This window comes from Penicillium bovifimosum (genome assembly GCF_028826915.1).
Source record: "Penicillium bovifimosum strain IBT 22155 chromosome Unknown utg000004l_segment0_segment0, whole genome shotgun sequence".
Lineage (NCBI taxonomy): Eukaryota > Fungi > Ascomycota > Eurotiomycetes > Eurotiales > Aspergillaceae > Penicillium > Penicillium bovifimosum.
In genome coordinates this window covers 887,879-905,466 of record NW_026622713.1, presented here as the reverse complement: position 1 = coordinate 905,466, position 17,588 = coordinate 887,879, and the positions used below count along the sequence as shown (strand labels likewise).

General features: G+C 49.8%; 8 protein-coding genes across 8 annotated transcripts; 3 read left to right on the top strand and 5 right to left on the bottom strand.

Moving 5' to 3' along the window:
- Positions 1-621: 621 nt before the first annotated feature.
- N7515_004633 (alpha/beta hydrolase) lies at positions 622-1,702 on the bottom strand (the record flags this gene model as incomplete). The annotated part of the gene is made up of 2 exons (XM_056665377.1): positions 1,145-1,702; positions 622-1,094 (listed from the first exon to the last, which is right to left on the bottom strand). The coding sequence occupies exons 1-2, from the start codon at positions 1,641-1,643 to the stop codon at positions 622-624; spliced, it is 972 nt and encodes a 323-aa protein (XP_056522327.1). The 5' UTR covers positions 1,644-1,702.
- Positions 1,703-2,633: 931 nt separating this feature from the next.
- Positions 2,634-5,650, bottom strand: N7515_004632 (uncharacterized protein; the record flags this gene model as incomplete). Its single annotated transcript, XM_056665376.1, has 10 exons — positions 2,634-3,150; positions 3,210-3,412; positions 3,517-3,775; positions 3,850-4,278; positions 4,331-4,411; positions 4,483-4,496; positions 4,554-4,817; positions 4,866-5,168; positions 5,242-5,366; positions 5,422-5,650. 10 exons carry the CDS (start codon positions 5,648-5,650, stop codon positions 2,634-2,636), a joined length of 2,424 nt encoding a protein of 807 aa, XP_056522326.1.
- Positions 5,651-6,653: 1,003 nt separating this feature from the next.
- Positions 6,654-8,021, bottom strand: N7515_004631 (CaiB/BaiF CoA transferase family protein; the record flags this gene model as incomplete). Its single annotated transcript, XM_056665375.1, has 4 exons — positions 6,654-6,796; positions 6,860-7,538; positions 7,594-7,948; positions 7,981-8,021. 4 exons carry the CDS (start codon positions 8,019-8,021, stop codon positions 6,654-6,656), a joined length of 1,218 nt encoding a protein of 405 aa, XP_056522325.1.
- Positions 8,022-8,676: 655 nt separating this feature from the next.
- On the bottom strand, positions 8,677-12,306 carry N7515_004630 (uncharacterized protein; the record flags this gene model as incomplete). Its single annotated transcript, XM_056665374.1, has 9 exons — positions 8,677-9,888; positions 10,397-10,579; positions 10,647-10,865; positions 10,918-11,047; positions 11,097-11,208; positions 11,273-11,419; positions 11,484-11,723; positions 11,784-11,888; positions 11,937-12,306. 9 exons carry the CDS (start codon positions 12,304-12,306, stop codon positions 8,677-8,679), a joined length of 2,718 nt encoding a protein of 905 aa, XP_056522324.1.
- A 304-nt stretch (positions 12,307-12,610) lies between these two features.
- Positions 12,611-13,518, bottom strand: N7515_004629 (uncharacterized protein; the record flags this gene model as incomplete). Its single annotated transcript, XM_056665373.1, has 2 exons — positions 12,611-13,052; positions 13,115-13,518. 2 exons carry the CDS (start codon positions 13,516-13,518, stop codon positions 12,611-12,613), a joined length of 846 nt encoding a protein of 281 aa, XP_056522323.1.
- A 502-nt stretch (positions 13,519-14,020) lies between these two features.
- Positions 14,021-14,520, top strand: N7515_004628 (uncharacterized protein; the record flags this gene model as incomplete). Its single annotated transcript, XM_056665372.1, has 3 exons — positions 14,021-14,058; positions 14,108-14,227; positions 14,286-14,520. 3 exons carry the CDS (start codon positions 14,021-14,023, stop codon positions 14,518-14,520), a joined length of 393 nt encoding a protein of 130 aa, XP_056522322.1.
- A 339-nt stretch (positions 14,521-14,859) lies between these two features.
- On the top strand, positions 14,860-15,726 carry N7515_004627 (A4/G1 family peptidase; the record flags this gene model as incomplete). The annotated part of the gene is made up of 1 exon (XM_056665371.1): positions 14,860-15,726. The coding sequence occupies one exon, from the start codon at positions 14,860-14,862 to the stop codon at positions 15,724-15,726; it is 867 nt and encodes a 288-aa protein (XP_056522321.1).
- An 855-nt stretch (positions 15,727-16,581) lies between these two features.
- Positions 16,582-17,504, top strand: N7515_004626 (uncharacterized protein; the record flags this gene model as incomplete). The annotated part of the gene is made up of 2 exons (XM_056665370.1): positions 16,582-16,945; positions 17,005-17,504. The coding sequence occupies 2 exons, from the start codon at positions 16,582-16,584 to the stop codon at positions 17,502-17,504; spliced, it is 864 nt and encodes a 287-aa protein (XP_056522320.1).
- Between the last annotated feature and the right edge of the window lie 84 nt (positions 17,505-17,588).

Genomic DNA, 17,588 nt, shown 5'->3' with positions numbered 1-17,588 from the left:
GCGTGCAATATCCATCATCAGGCTCCAAGTTTGGGGTTGGTCGGCTGCTACCTGGCCCACCTCCTAGAGCGCATGCCCGTCAACAAGATCAAAGCTGGGTATCGCTACCTAGGTAAGTGTTTAGGTCTGGGTGGAACCTAGATATTCTAGGCGACATGGACCTACTGATGAACATATACTTTCCCCTACCTACCCAATGGAACGTCGGGTGTCAATTCTTTTTTAAAGCAGACCAAAAGGTGGATACGTGGTCTCATACAGCCACAGAGGGTCATCTCAATCTAAAACCGGGGACAGTGAATGAGGTTTCATCACCCGCATGTTTGCGACGTCTTCCAAGTTTAATGAGTTCCATTAGAGCGCGTGTCATGGGCCAGGACACCACCAACTGTCCAATTCCATACCAAATCCATAGGTTTATGCCGCCCTTAGCCATTGGTCCGACATCAATTCCCGTGCCGTTTCTCTTCCTGGGCGCCACCGAGGCTTTTTGCGCATAAGGCAATGAAGACCTGCTATTGTTCACTTTGCAAATTTTCAAAGATCCTGGCTGCCAATGACCTACAATCAACAGTGCAAACTCCGTGGATAATCAGGAAATTCACTGTTATTATTTGGTGATTAGTGCTTTTTCAGCCACTGGTACACCCGGTCTGCGATCTCAAGGTTGTTCTTTTCCATGAATAACATGTGTCCGTTGCCATGAATACCCTCTTTGCCTAGATCCGCGTACTCAACATCTACGCCAGCTTGCTCCAGATACTTGACGGTGCAGTAATCGTATGGCGCATGGAAGGAAGCTTCGCCTGTAACAACAAGTTCTGGGATCTTGGACAGATTCATCAACTGCTTGGCTGGGGACTTCTGCATTATGCACTCGTCATGGTTGACGTCCGAGGCTGGCTCGATGATTGTCTGAATATCTTCGGCGTTCTTGCCTGCAGAAGGTTCGTATCCGATTGCGAGGTCCGTGAGACCAAACGCGAAAGCCGGGTTATTTCCAAACGGCGGGCGGAGCGTGAACGGTGGACCAGACGGCTCGAGCTGTACAATACCCTTGACTAGGTCTGGGCGCATATCTCCCACCCTCCAGCCTAGTCGAGCGTTATTACTTCACCGAGTCCTAGTATTTGGCTGAGCTTACCATATGCACCAGCCTGCGAGTGGCTGATTATATAGCAGTCGCCTACGAGGTCGACGAGGGCTGAATACGCCTGCGCATTTTGTTCTTCGCTTATGAAGCGGTCGGTCTGGAACTGCATCTGGCTCCTGTAGAAAGCATCGAAAGTTGAGTCACCAATGCGACCAGTGCCAGGCCATTGCGTGTGAAGCTTAGCCTGTGGCCATGGATTCTCGTTGTGCGCTACGTCGGTGAAAAGATCAGAGACAGAATCAGGGGAGCCAATGTACCCAATATTTCCCTGTCCGGGGAACCAGAAAGAGCGACCGCGTGCGGCCTGGTCTGAGAGGTAGACTGTGTGACCTTTGGAGATAAAGTAGGTTGCCCATCCTGGCCGTCCGTCTGGAGTATCAAGGAAGTTGGTGCCGGTTTGAGCCGCGCCTGCCATGAAAATAATTGGAAGTGGTGAGTTCGGCGGGGTTGGCTCAGGGGAAAGTTTCTCGACATAAATGTGTCCTATCATAGCCACGGAAGTAGAGTCGATTGCAATTTCCTGTTCGGTGATCTTAGATACGCGTGAAACTGTTGGAAATCAAAACTTGCTGTGATATTCATGTATTCACCGCCGACGTAAAGAACCTGGCGCCTATAAACAATGTCCTTGAGCTGGGAACCATGAGTTTGCACATTGCCTCCTAGAAAGGCGACATGCGCCAAATATGTGATATAAGTCAAGGGACGAAAGCTGAACATATTAATCGAATCTTGCGAGAAGTGCAAAGACCTAGAGAACTTGGAAGGAGACCTTCGGAGGGGAAGAACAACATTCTTTTTCGAGATCCAGTTTGAAAAGGGCCCGCTCCTTGCCAAGGTAAGTCACGTGATCAGTACTCCCTCTTGCGGAACGGCATCAGAATGTTCCGAAGGACAGACCAATGGAAGAAATCTACTCCTTGATCGTAAACATCTCCATATCCAAGACAGTTCAGGGCATACAACTCACCAACGGTCCAACTCCGGAGTACACATCAGTTCTTCTAGCACGCTAGGTCAGGGTATGTTTTGAATATAGAATATTTTGAAAACCCCTTGGAAGGACAGGGGATGCGGCTTAGCCTTGCGCCCTTGCCATAACGCCTGGTCCGTATCCTGTTGCTATCGATGCGGAGATTTATTCAACTACACAACCTTTCCAGTGAATGAAAGCGTACTGAAAGCGTACGAAATCGTCTATTGCTTCATGTTTTCAATCACTAGGCCCTTTCCCTACTAGGCCGCAAAGGGAAGTGGCAAGATTACTGCCCCTGGGTCTGCTTATGATGTTGCCGCCGAATATTTGCTAAATGGGAATAAGCGCGTATTGCGGTCTTGATCCCAGATGGGTCAAAACTATCTGTACGATTCAAGTTCTCATCACTTTACCGCCAGATGATTACCAATGGAAAGCTACCAGAACACATCAAGACCTGTTGCGCTCAAAACCTGCCGCTGGGGAATACCTAGCAAAGGAGGCTTACTGATCCTCCTCATGAGCATGCTTTTGGAGGAACAAAGCCTTCATAGAAGGATAGGTTCGCACTTCCAAATCCTCCGACAAGGTAGAAGTTCCCTCCTGGGCACCAAGGTCATACGAAATTGACTGTGGTGTTCTTCCTTTGGCACGTTTAGCGAACCAGATTGCGTGAACCCAGTCAATAGACACTTCGAAGCCGTCTCCCTGGTCGTGGATCAAGATCGTTGCACCGTCCTCACTTTCGAATCGACCATCGATATTAATGCGTTCCTCCTGACCCCATGACCCGCCGATTTTGGCGTTGAATATGATTTGACCTTGGCGACGGCGAATAGAGATATGGAAGATAATCTCATTCGCTGCATCTTTAATCGAGATCTGGGTCATGTCTATGCCAACGTCGGGCTTCACAGGATCCACGCTGGATGATTCGAGGAGGATGACACTGTCCGCTTTGAGTGTTTGCGGGAAGCGCAGACTTCCATGAAGTGGGAGATTTGCTCTTGGCCGTTTGGGTCTGATTAGAGTTAGTGACGACAGTTCAGTCTTCACTCGTTCATGAGGCTGGTTACTTACCGAGGGGCCGGTGGGTCAATCTTGGGCTGCTTCAACTCCGGATCAAGCGCTCCATCTGCACCACCGGAGATGGTAGGCTCTTTCTGGAAATTTTCGAATGATGGGGGTATCGCGGGGTTTTCGAAATGCTTGGTGTCATTAGTGCTTCCAATGATCTCTAACTCCAGCTTCTCAACCTCATAGCGAGGCACTTCTTTCCCGTGCTGGCAATTGTCAGCATGTTTCGCACGACGGAAGGAGGACGGCGACGGAGGTTGCTTGCCTTGAACACACGCCAGTAAGCACGCTTTCTAATATACGCCAGTACCTCGTCGCGCGTCAACGATGTTAGTTTCCGCCCACTCCTAACCAGCTTGTAGAGGACAGGGGTGATTGGAATGTAAGCAGTCGACTGAATGCGCAACGTTTGTCCCTTCGTGCAGTTTCCACAGACTGACAAACCATCTAGCTCAGGCTTCTGGCTAAAGTTGTAGACTTCGGCGATTAAGTCTGTGAGCGGAGTTTGCACGCCGTCCTCTTGGGCGAGATACAATTTGACCCAGAAAGGCCGCCCTCCGAATGCGTATCTGAATTACCCAAGACAGTCAGCTATCAGAGGTGATTGGAAGAACAGAAACATTGCTGGTGAGGGCTAACACACTTCAAAAATCGAACGCTGAAGGCAAAGTCTGTGACACGGAGTCCACCGTCAATTGCCTCAACTCCCTTAGGCGGTGGGGTCTTAGGGTCCAAGGCTAAATCACGCGACACACCATACAACCGATTGATGATGGTGTTGATATTCTCTTGGAACAGAGCCTGGTTGAGTGTTCCATCCTCCTGTCGGTATTTGCTTTCCCACCGCGGTAGCTCTGGATAGGCATATCCCAGGTTGGGGGTGAATCTGACCCCATCGGGAGTCCAGTAATCTCCTTCGGCGTCCCGTCTGAATGGCTGAAGCGGGGTGTTTCCATTGACCGCATGATCTTTACCATACGAATCACGAATCGTAGCATTGTCGGCCGGTATGTTGGTCAGCCACTTGTCGGGGTTGAGAGCTTGCCAGATTGCAAACAGCCGATCGATGTTACTGCGTGGTGAATCAGATTTGGTCATGAAGTGACCAAGCGGAGTATACTGACCAATGGTGCAAGAAGAACAGCGGGTCAAAAGAGGCCACTGGCACATTTCCCATATGTCCAGCATCGCCTGTCCAACCATGACTTTGAGACAACTTAGTCAGTATTGAAAGCAATAGCGAAGATCTCACGGCAAGTATATTATCGATGCTTACATGTTGTTGTGAATCTAAAGTCTCTGTCAGATCTTATGCTCATATCTATCAGGGCGACAAAACAAACTCACATATTCAATGTTCAGATCTTGCTCAACATTCTGATCTTTCGAAGTTGGATTAGTGCTTGCAAATGTGGTGTAGTCCATAGGAACAGTGAGCAGTCGATAAACCATCTCAGCGGCAGGACCATGATTCTTGTCATTATACCCCTCGTGGGCATTAAAGGCATCGGCGACTTTGCGATTGTTGACAACACCATGTCGCCAACCCTCGCTAGTCGGGTTTTGGTCCTCTTCGTCTGGCCAACGGCTGGTACCTATCGCATTGCCAAACTATTCAGGTGAGCATTTTATCGCCGTCGTACCAATGCGTATGCTTACGTTCTTATAATCTTCCTGCTCAGAGTCATTCTCCCATGTATTCTCGGTTCCCACCCCCTCACTCCGCATTGGCCTGTCTGTCGGCATGCGGAACTGAAACAAGGGATTGTCAATTCGCATCGAGCCCCCCTCGGGCCTAGGAACAGTGATGGTGGGGTATTTGGCCAGGTCGGGAACACGGCCCTTTCGTGCCCAGTCCCAGAAGGGCAGGCGCCACGATTCGGCATGTTGACGCCAGGAGGCCTGATGATTCTCCGGGAATTGGGGGATGACCTCCTGGATCATAATGTCATACACGACTTGCTGAGGTGAATCAGTACTTTCACAGTTTCACCGAAGATGTCGCATAACGTATCAAAGACCACAGTCCACTAACCTCAAACAGAAGGACATACGGCCGGTGCCAGATAGGGAATATCACATGGGAGTGAAAGCAGTAGCCGCTCTTCATGGGCTCTGGGCTCGGATCATCCCATCGTACAAAGGGTTGTCCATGGATACCTATTAAAATGGGAGTCAACCTTGGTGAGATGATAGATAATCAATCGACACATACCAGCGACTTGAAAGTAGGAGAGTCTTTCTTTGGGATCCAACTTCTGAAACTTGTCCAGAGCCAGGATGAAAAGGTCAACCTGCCTTTTGTTCGACTTCTTGCCGCTCCATTCATCGATTTCCTGTCGGACAAAAACCCTGCGGTTAATGCCATCGTCGGGACTGGAATCTGTGTCCGGGAATCGGGCTTTAATTTGATAATACTGGTACTCGATAGCTTCGGATGTCATCTTGCTGACTGGCTGAAGTGTCGGAGCAATACTAGCAATGCTTCGTTTGGAAGATCGTTTTCTCGGTCGGCCGAAGAGGTGCATTCGAACCTAGTCTGGGGTGTTCAGTCAGAAGTCCTGGATTGAAGGGGCTTTTTATACGATTTCAAGAACACGGCGTTCAAGGGGAACAGCATAGGCACGTTTTTCAAATTGAATGCAGTCCTGTCACATTGCATGTAAGCCTCCTCCCAAGGCGAAGTTGTTGTCTTCACAAATGACGAACGATTTCCCCAAACCCATGTTAGCCTTCCTTGAGACGGAAGTTATTCGCGACCAAGACAACGTCTGATATTCGTTGCCAACCACCCCTCGATGCGGTCAACTTCAGAATTTCTACTATTGGATTGATGCAGCCACCGTCTCAACCATTTGGAGAGTTACGAACTCCCAGACGTGCGGATCATCCAGTTATATTGCCAGATTTCGATTGGGGCTGCATGACAGTTAGCGTGAATTGGGGTGTATGGGGTTCGTTGTGCGTAGGGTGTCAGCTCTCCAAGTACATGCCAGCTAGCCACACCGAATGTACTTGGTCACTTCAGCTCCGCCAACTCCGGACACAACGTTAGACTGCAGAGGTTCAAGTTGGATTCTGTTCCATTTTAGTGTTGTTTGCTCTGATCATACTACGTAGCTATAGCAAGTGCCTAACTAACTGGTCCAACTCCCCAACTCCCCACCTGCCTGTAAGCCGATCGGTCAGCTTCAAGTGCTGCAGGTGGTCCTGGGCAGCCACGTACCTCTATGCTATGTAATCTATTCATTCTTCAATGATGACTGATATAGCTCTGTCCACAAGTATTCCGGGCTGGTATGGCCGACTATGGAAAATGTCAACCCAAGGTTGAGCTGACGAGAGATCTTCAAGATCTTCATGAGCTAATGCAACTTTCAACACTCGACACCGTGAGACCTCTTTGCATAAGAACTTGGGCTAGATCATCCTAAAGCCAGGTGCCTATCACACAATGCCCTGTTCCCGCATCGCCGCGATCTCCTTTGGTGAATACCCCATGTCTTCGAGCGTAGAGTTGGTATGTGCCCCCAAACTCGGCGGCGCTCGTCGGATTCGAGGCTGAGTCTCACTAAATTTGACCGGAAATCCTGTTTGATAATTAGCATATGGCTTTATGGGTATGTCGGCGGCATATCTAGTCAGAAACAGACCTACGACTTTGATCTGCCCTGAGACTGATGGTTCGTGCGGAAGAGTGTGCACCATATGTCTGGCTGCAGTTTGTGGGTGGGAGAACACTTCTTCTATCGTGTTAATGGGCCCATATGGCATTCCACTGCCCTCCAAGACAGCCAGCCAGTCTTTGGTTGGCTTTGCGCGGATTATCGGCTCCAATATCCCTTTCAGTTCCGCCCGATTCAGGACACGGGAGCTGTTATCAACAAAGCGCGGGTCTCTCGCCAATTCCAAGTGCTCTAACAACTGACAGAGTATCTGAAACTGCCGGTTATTTGTGGCTCCCAGCACTAAATAGCCGTCTTTAGTTTTAAAGGCTTGGTATGGGACAATGCTTGGATGCTCCGTGCCCCAACGATGCGCATGTTCACCGGCATTCAACCACGACATTGCGACGTTAGAGAGCAAAGACACCTGACTCTCAAATAAAGATGCGTCAATCTTTTGCCCTTGGCCTGTATTCTTTCGAGCATACAGGGCAGCGAGAATGGCCCCATGGAGATAGAGCCCGGTACTCATATCCGTGAGACCCAGACCAGGTCGTGTCGGGGCTCCATCGCGCTCACCAGTGATGTGCAGCATGCCTGCCTCAGCAGCAGCTATGGCATCGTACCCTGCACGGCGGAAATATGGGCCACCAGCGCCGTATCCTATCTCAAATTAGCGATAAGATCTACCTGCAGATTATTGACGATGGTCGAGGACAGACCAGAAACGCTGGCATGTATGATCGAGGGATTGACTTCTCGGAGCTTCTGATATCCAATTCCCATTTCATCCATCTTCCCCGGGACAAAATTGTCAACACTGCGTCCCAAGGTTTAGCACAGGTGGTGGCTTCAGTGAGTAGGGCAACTGACACAACATCGGCGCTTTTGACCAGCCGAAACAGAATCTCTTGTCCTTTCTCCTCTTTAAGATTCAAAGTAATGGACTTCTTATTCCGGTTGACCGCACAAAAGTATGCAGACATATCTGCGTCCGTTGATTTCCATAGATGGTCCTCTCCTCCTGTCCTCCATAGGCGAGTGTCATCCTGTGCTTGGGTGAGTGCCCGATCCAGTCTGGGAGTGTAAGAGGATATTTGGCAACATACACCTCCTCGCGGGTTTTCAATTTTGAGAACGTCAGCCCCATAGTCGGCTAGGATTTGTGTACAGAAAGGACCCTGGGGTGTATCAGTGTTGATCACTTAACATCGAAACCACCAACCTACTGCAAGGACTCGCGTGAGATCTAGAATGCGAACTCCCTCCAAAGGAGTATTTTGGTGCGCAGCCGTATGATTGCAATTAAAATGCAGTCGATTGTTGAGATATTTCGAAGGTGAGGGGAAGAGTCTGCGATATTTCATCACTTGGGTGGCATTCTGTATAGCGATATATGCATTGGACATCTTTCCGACAGCCATGGCTGCTTTAATTAGTGTACCTTACAGGTGTCTAATGCTTGACGATGTAGTTAAGGTGGAAGCTGAACTGGATGGATTTCGACGATCGACATCCCCGCTTAAGAAGCCGAGTTGATATATTCAGGCAGAACCGACGGAAAGACCGAAATTAACCGAATCTTGGTTTGCTTACTGACCTTACTGACCTTACTGACATTAGGTACTGACTTTACTCCAGGCTGACCTTTGGTGGCCTAGGTTGGTGGCCTAAATAAACTGGGATACTTATGGGTGTTCGCCGAAGAATTCCATTCTAGCTCGAACTATAGATACAGAATTGCGCAGATACGATTCAGTAAGACCTGGGAAGACCCAGCACTCGCTCTCCTACGTAGTTTAGAATCATCTCTCGACTAACCGGGGCAATGCGAGGAATGAAGACCTCTCGAAGATACCGTTCGACATGATATTCCTTCGCATATCCCATCCCTCCATGGGCCAAATGGCTCGCTCACAGGCTTCGAAGGCAGCCTCGGCAGCCAGATATTTGCCAGCGTTAGCATATTCACCATCAGTATAGCCTTGATCGTAAAGCCGAGCCGCCTGATAGATCATCATACGCGCTGCTTCCAGTTTCATCCAGCTGTCGGCCAGAGGATGTTGGATCCCTTGATTCTGCCCGATCGGTCGCCCAAATACCTGTCGCTCATTGGCATATAAGGCTGCACGACGCAGCGCTGCAAAGCCGAGTCCGAGTGCCTCTGCGCCGATCAGAATTCTCTCTGCATTCATCCCGTGGAGAATCATCCTGAATCCTTCATCTTCTTGTCCCACCCGGTCCACCTCCGGGACATGCCAATCATCGAAGAACAGGGAGTTGGTATCCACGGCCGCGCGGCCCATTTTGGGGATCTCGGTGATTTGGACCTGAGGAACCTGTAGATCAGTGTAGAAAAGGGAAAGACCCTGGGACGGCTTTTTCACTCGGTCGCGTGGTGTCGTACGCACGAGAATCAGAATCTTGTCCGCTCTCTGCGCCGTCGAAATCCAGATCTTTTGCCCGGATAATATGTAGCCAGTGCCAGATCGACGCGCTGTGGCCTGCAACTGCAACGTATCCAAGCCCGTATTGGGCTCCGTGACCCCAAAACATGCCCTATGGCGACCAGCAATGAGCGGAGTGAGCCATCGTTCTTTCTGTTCGTCGGTCCCAAACTTGGCAACTGGCTCAAGACCAAAGATGTTCATATGGATAGAAGATGCACCAGTCATCCCTCCCCCGGACTCTGCAATGGTCTGCATCATCACTGCGGCTTCTGAAATTCCCAGCTCAGAACCTCCATATCGTTGTGGCAAGCAAATGCCCAGCCAGCCCTGGGATGCCAACGCCTCATACAGTTCGGTCGGAAACTGGTGCGTCTCGTCCACCTTGGCCCAATAATTATCTGGAAAATCCGAACATATCTTGGCAATTTCTTGTCGCACCATTCGCTGAGATTCGGATAGATCGGGGTTATGATTTTGAAGAAACTCGGTCGCCCGCCCGTATAATGATCGTGAACCAAGACGATACGCCCTTGGTCGGAGAGTCCTGAGCAATTGGGGTCGCGCCAACTGAATGAGGTTAGATGAGCCGTGTCACATTGGAGGAGCGTCTTATGGTCAGAAGTGCCATCCTAACAGAGTGAAATATACAAATGGTTTCCAAACCATTGAATCATTAACAAGTTATATAGTTCATTTTGTTCATTCGAGATGGAGAGGGGAAGTGCGGGGAACACGGAGGCGAGTTGGAGTCATTGTCGATCTTCCCCAACTTGACCACGTCGTGTACGTCGTGTTTTGGAGAAATAATTCAAGAAGCCGAATAGATATTTTGCGTCGGAGCCAGAGGAAGGTAAAGAAAAAACGACATCACCGTAGACTCCAGAGACGAGCAATATCTAACCTCTTCTATCTACAATGAATTCCCAAAATGAGTCCGTAACAGAATCGGATGGACTGCTTGCTGAAGCTCATTTCGGACATAAGTTTGTCATCGATTATGAATATTGCCATTCCAATTCAACTACAGCCTGGACGCGCTATGCAACGAGAACAAGTTCCTTCTCTGGCCCTTTACCCCCGAGGGATCAGCAATGACAGTACCAAGTTTCCCTATCGGTTCCTCATGGGATGAAGCCAAGCGTAGGAGAGTCGACTTGTCGCCCTCATTTGCCAGGAATCGGTGATTAGTATAAGTCAACCTGCCTACGATGTAAGCTCGCAATGGAGTCCCATCTCGTTTGAATTCAACGGTATAAGTCTGTTCATAGTTAGCTTTCCTGGCAGGATATTTTCGGAAAATGCGACAGATGACGACTGCCACTGACCTCGATTTTTGCCGGCCCCTCTGCTTCAAAGTCGACTGGCGGAATCGGACCTAATTCGCCTCTTCCTAGAACTTCACTATCGGGATAAGGTGTCCCCTCCTTTGGGGGTGAGGAGGACATGCAGATTGCATGCTGGTAAGATAAAATACCACCGTTGGCAAGGATAAGTCCATTGCGACTGGAGCCTTGGCGTAGACGGCGGGTCATTTCAGTGATAGCCTGGAATTTCAGGTGAGTAGTTGGTTGCTAGAGCAAGTTGTAGGGCTCGTACATGCATGGAGTAGTTGTTACCAGCACCGCCGAAGGAGGTGAGACCACCCAGCAGGGTAATTGGCTTCTGGGGCTCTCTGATCGAAATGCCTAGGTGATGGCACGCCAGTTTTGGCACAATTGGGAAACATCTGGAAGGAGGTCAGTTGGAAATCGCAGTTCTCAGGCCAGGGTTCATACGAGTAGAAATCATAGAGGTCAATCTCCTTGGATGTAAGTTGGCTGACGCTCAGACATGTGTCCAAAGCCTTGGATATTGCCGTACTATGGAAGAAGTTGGGTCGTTCCCAGACTGGGAGACGTCCATGTTAGTAGGTTGTCTCGCTAGGTTTGGAATATAATGTTTGTAAACATACAATTCTCACGCTCCTTGGAACCAGCACCACCGAGGGGGTAGATCCACTTGTCCTCGGGTATCTGAAGTCGCCTAGCGAGCTCGGTAGTCGTTACGATGCAAGCTGCAGACAGATTGACAGTGTTGAAAGCATTCATCAAAAGAGGATCTGTCATAAGTATGCGTCAGCTTCGATGAATTACTGATAAAAATGCCGGAAGTCCGAAACACACATGGTGAGCAGATCATGCGATTTCTCTTCGATATGGTGCCAATCGAAGTGGCGGTCTCGGCCTCGACGCCATAGTTCCAGGCGTATGGATTTTGTGATGCGACTTTACTGAAGTAGCCGTAAAGGGCAGCCGACTCGTCATGATTTTCCTGGAGTGACTGTTCACGGTGGGCCCGGAATCCATTCTCATACAGTGGATATACATGGATTGGTGACCCCACGGAATGTAGCCCTGCGATATCTAGGAACGGGTTTAGAATCATCATTCACAGTGTCCACTATTTGCATGTTGCACACATACCCTTCCTCAGCTCTCTGTTGGTTGGAGAGAAAACATCCGTGACATTTTGAGCCGGGGATGACCAACCCGGAGGTGGCATCTTGCCATGCTTGACACATGAAGCCACTATACACTCGTCAACGAGGCCCAAGTCAATCAACTATCTCCACTCACAAGAAGCAAGCGCTTCACCCCCCGTAATCACCGCTACAGTTGCTTCGCCGCGTGTAATCCGCAGAGCAGCCTCATCGAGGAGCTTGGCAGGTTGGTTACCCCCATGCTCGGTACATGTTTGGTGTTTGGGATTCACTCCGAGCCATTGAGACAACAAGCCCGGCAGATTTTGATAGGGCCAGGTCCAAGTCTGTACAACGCTCAGACTATCGATATGATCTCGGAGGATCTGTGCAGTCTCATCTGAGGTGCATGCATCGTTGATAGCGGCTTGGATGGCTTCCAACATCAAGGTAGCAGGTTCCTTGGCATCTTCAACGGCGAGTGATCGATTCTTAATGTCGGCAACCCCGACAATGACAGGCTGCATTTTGTTGAGCTAGAGAAAGGAGGCAGATTATTAGGAAAGAAAGAGCGAGGGATGTTCGATGCTAATAAAGAATGTAAAGAAATGAGGAATAAACCTACAAGAGGGAGCTAGGTCGTTTACAACGACCCTCGGCCCGAGCTCCCCCACACGGTCTATATCTGCGGGGATCTTTATGTTCCTAGCACATGTGGCAAAATCTCTATTAACACTGTAGGACTTAGATTGCCTACACAGTAAAAATCGTTCTGGAATACATTCGCTGTCCCGGCGGATCACCAAACGAGACACATTGAAAACGCCAACCTCATAGACGAGAAGGGCCCCATTTGGGCTTTGTCTTGTTGGCAAAAGCCTCAACTCCAATCTTGAAATTCTCACCCGCAACCAGGCGGTTCACATATTCATGACGAATTCGTGCAGTGGCGTGCTCGACGCTGGGATTGTCCCATGCCTCGCGCAATCCCTGGCGTGTAACGATGATACCGTCAGGAGAGAAACTTGTAATCTGGCTCGCTAGGACGAGACATTCATCAACCACCGATTGTGGGCTCTGAGAAATTCGGTTGATAAGCCGATAGTCCAGGGCTTCTTGGGCTGTCAATTTGCGGCCGGTCATAGCAATCTCCGATGCGAGTTGCAGACCAACAATCCGCATCAACCTAGGCAGTCCTCCGGCTGCAGCATATAGTCCCACTGCAACCTCGGGAAGTCCAAATACAGCCTTGGGGGAGGCGACTACGATATCACTAGAGACGAAAGAATAAGCTCGAGCACGTAGCACTCACGATCGCCCCGATGCTGGACCTACCAATTCAAGCAGATCTCGAAGCCTCCCCCTAGTGCAAACCCATTTACAGCGGCGATCACTGGTTTTCTACCTCTGCGCTGGCTCAATCCCATGAACCCTGACGGCGGATGGTTCATCACTGCGACTTGGGCCGGAGTCTTGGGACCCAGGCGAGAAGAAGCCTGTTCGGTCAAATCCTGGCCGGCACAGAATGCTTTGTCGCCGGCTCCAGTGACTATAGCCACCAGCAAACTGGGTTCATCGTCAAACCAGGAGAATAAGCTATGACCCTCCCAATGAGCCTCGGCGGGCAATGAATTTCGTTGTTTCTCACGGTCGATCGTCACCAGTAGGACTTTCGGCTGGGGAAAGGATAACTTGAACACATTTGTGGGTGGTGGCTGTGACTGAAGAGTATCTGACATGATATGTCTTTCAGGAATGTCAAGAAATATAAATGATATGAAGGAGGTGGGTGGCAGTAGTTAGATTCTGGATTGGTCAAGTCCGAGTCATTCCCAACTGTAGACCACAACACGAAGGACTGGATATATAAGGACACTCATTTCAGCATCATGTATTTAGTTCTTCGCGATCAATTGCACATTGTTACTCGGTTACTACCTTTAGTACTTTGCACTTCACAGTTCACCTTCAAGACAACCCAACCTACAGGTAGGGGATTCACCTAGTGGTAACACTTAGTGATTGACCTACTTGGCGCGCACTTCTGGCACGTTCTGCAAGATACTCAGCAGGACCCGAACCCGACGTAAGGCTTGGCATAGCAACGGTACGGTTGCGAGATACTCTTGGAATCCGCAGTTGGAACTAGGCAAGTATAACCCGTGGACATTCTAACTCACAGTGACCAGTCGGCTACGCGTAACATGTAGCACCTTTGCGAACCTGCACAGTTTCTGTGATATGGCGAAGGCTTTCCTTACGGAGACCACTGTATACGGGTACGTTGATTTGTCTCAAGGCCTTAGACCTGATTAACTCTGGCAATAGAACGAAGGACTCGGATTACAACACTGGTACCTGCTACACGGATGGCAAGAATGCCGGCTACGGCTGCGGTGTCTTTGTCGAGGGTGAGGACTGCGAAATGACTGGTGACGAGATGGCCGCGTGAGTCCCCTACTGACTCTTCTATAACTGCCAGCAGGTAATTACTGACGTAATGTAGGGCCTACGATCATATCTTCCAGGAGACGGGCGGCGATTGCGGTATCTGCGGTCACACCTTTCTCTCCAATGGATGCGCATTGACCGTCAACTATGTCAGCGGTTGTAAAACGTCAAATGGTGCGTTGGAGGTATTTGTAGGAAATGCCTCCGATGTTTCGACAACAACACCATCCTCTTCGACATTGCTTATGTCTTCGTCGCCTGAGTCGTCTGCACCGGTGAAGTTGTACTAGACTCGGCATTTAGGGTGTATATTTGACTTCCTTGCATAGTCTACTTACAATGTAGTTTCTAATCTTCATTTTGGGTGGCGAACGTTATAATACCTCGTGGTGGGCAGCGTAATTCCTAGTCTATAATACTAGCGCAATGGATGCATTACAATACGGTAAAAGTTATGGAAGAGGTGGGCCTAGGGATTGTGCTACTATAGTGGTACAATCTTACTCGAAGTAGGTCTCGGACCCAAATGAAAAGAAATCAAAAAGTAAAGAGTCTATAAAAACGACCATCCCCCTTCTACGTCCCTCCTTCTATGTCCACTCACTTTCTCACTCGCAACAAATACCACGATGAAGAGTATTCTCGTTTTCCTCCTACTCACCTCCCTCCTGCACCAAGGAACAACCCTAGGTGTTGTTGTATCATCCTCCTCCAACCTCCAGAAAAGAGCCAGGCAACCCCTAAGAGCGAAGCACAACCGCACCTCCCACCCTCTCCAAGAGATTCCACACTCCTCCTTCTCCCTCAGCCGCCTCAAGCTCACCTCCAACACTCAATCAACATATAGCAGCACAAACTGGGCGGGCGCAGTGTTAAAAACCCCGCCTTCCCCAAATGCAACCTACACTTACGTCTCAGCCACCGTCACAGTCCCAACACCAACTCCTACCTCCTCAACTCCCACCACCTATCAAGCAGCCTCCGCATGGGTCGGCATCGATGGGGCAACATATACGACAGCGATCCTACAGACAGGAGTGGACTTCTATATCATTGACGGAGAACCCTACACGGACGCATGGTACGAATGGTACCCGAACTTTGCGCTGTATTACGACGAGTTCGCGGTGAATCCGGGCGACGTACTTGTTGCGTCGGTGAACATGACGGCGCCGGACCGGGGAGTGTGCATGATTGAGAATGTAAGTACGGGAGAAACTGCGTCGAAGACGGTGACAGCGCCGAAGAGTACTGCGACGATAGTGGGACAGAATGCGGAGTGGGTGGTGGAGGATTTTGCGTCCGGGGAGGATCAGGTGCCGTTTGTGGGGTTCGGGGAGGTCAAGTTTGAAGGGTGTGAGGCTGTGGCTGATGGAATAGGATATCAACTGGAGGAGGCAACGTTTTATCAGCTGGTAGACGCTGGAGGGAGTGTTATTGCTCGAGTTGAGGCTGTGGATGATGAGTCGACAGTCATCGTGGAGAGAGTGGTCTAGATATTGAAGAGGGGAACGCTCTAAGGCTGTGTGCTCTGAGGCACACGGGTCGATTCAGCAAGTACCACCTAGCATAGCATCAGACCAGAGGAACAAAGAGGTTGGGTGCTTGCGCACAAGAAGAGAAATCAGAGATGTGTAGGAGTGTGTATTGCTAACTGAAGCTACCTCGCGACTATATCTCCAGCGCAAAACTGCTGGTGTAAGGAACGCTCACGTGAAAACCAAGGGAGTGGACAGGGGAAGCATGCCTGTAAGGGGAGGTCACACCTCCCCACTACATACCACCCCCCTCAAGAAATCGACCGTCCCCTGGTCGACACCAAACAACACATCAAAGTAACAGAAACAAGGCAAAGATAACCAAAAGGAAAACATCAAGTATCAGCCGTAAGGAAGAACCATCCCTCTCGTCCTGAGCAGGCTTCAGTGCCCTGCGATAAAAAGATCCGGTTCATCGTCAAGTTCGTCATGGTCACCGTCGTTCGGAGCACTTTCGTAACAGTACTCTCGGTTCAGATACCCTTTTGGTAGTGAAGATGTACCTTCTGGATGGGCAGCTCTTGTCTCAAAAAGTAGACGGAAGAACGTCCTCCTGTTTGAGTTCTCCCACTGTCACATGATGCTGTCCTTTTTCCCACCACATCATAGCTCCGCACTTTCTTCCTTCTACAGCTCTCATAGCTCAGTACAATCTACATTTGTACCACTCCTTCATGATCTCGTTTAGATTGTAGATCTTAACAAAAGCTGGAGCATCCGCCCCTCAGGATGAGTTGTTATTAGGTTCAATAGACACTTGTGGTTGATGCGTCCGTAACCAGCGAGTGCCATTCCATCAACACACCCAACGGCATGGAGGTCACATCGACTGAAGCAAGGCTTCCAGTCCAACGTCGTCCAACCCAGCCCCCAAAACACGTTGGCGACAACATTCTTCCCAACTTCCCTGTCTTCAATCGTCTCTTATATCTTGCAGGTAACCGCACTTCCCTCGCAATCAACGATGTTACGTACGGACACAAAGCAACCTACGGTCAACTTTTGTCTGATGTACTTCATCTGCGCAATGCAATCTTCCGAAGCCTAGACGTCAGCTGCAAGTCTAGCCTGCTTCGAGGAGAAAAAGTCTCCATAAACCTGCTTGCACCCGGAGGCTACGAGTTTGCTACAGCCTTCTTAGCAACGGTGGGACTGGGTGCAGTTCTTGTGCCAATATGTAAGAGCTCCCTTATCGAATCCAAGATGCATCACTAACTTTGCTTCAAGCCACATCAGCCCCATTAGAGGAAGCCCTCTACTTCGCAGACACCTGCCAATCGGTCGCGATTCTTTGTGCCTCGAGATATGCCGACTTCGGACAAAGCCTAGCCAAGAAAGTCCATGCAACCCGCAATCCCAACTTCATCTCAATGAGCATCCGGCCAGAGATCTGCAAACTGCTGATTCCCCATACCGACATTGTCGTCTCTTCCGATCACTACCTTGACTACAGCGGGCCTGGACTAACCATTTTCACGTCGGGCACGAGCGGTCCTCCCAAATGTGCCGTGAAGCGACGCTCATTCATTGACATGAAGGCGAAGGCAATTGCCGATTGGTACGGTCTACAAGAGACAGACGTCGTTCTGCACACTCTACCCGTGCATCACGCAACAGGAATCGGGATTACCTTCATGCCATTCTGTCATGAAGCTTCCCCGCCGAACATTCCGGAGTCGCCAAGACCATTGCTTGGCGCTTGCATCCCGCCACGCAGTAGTGATCGCGACTTCTAGATTCCACTTATACTCATTGCTCGATGTTTCTCGTAAGGTCCTTTTGCCATGGCCTCGGTCCTCGGTGCGTGAAAGGAGAAGCTA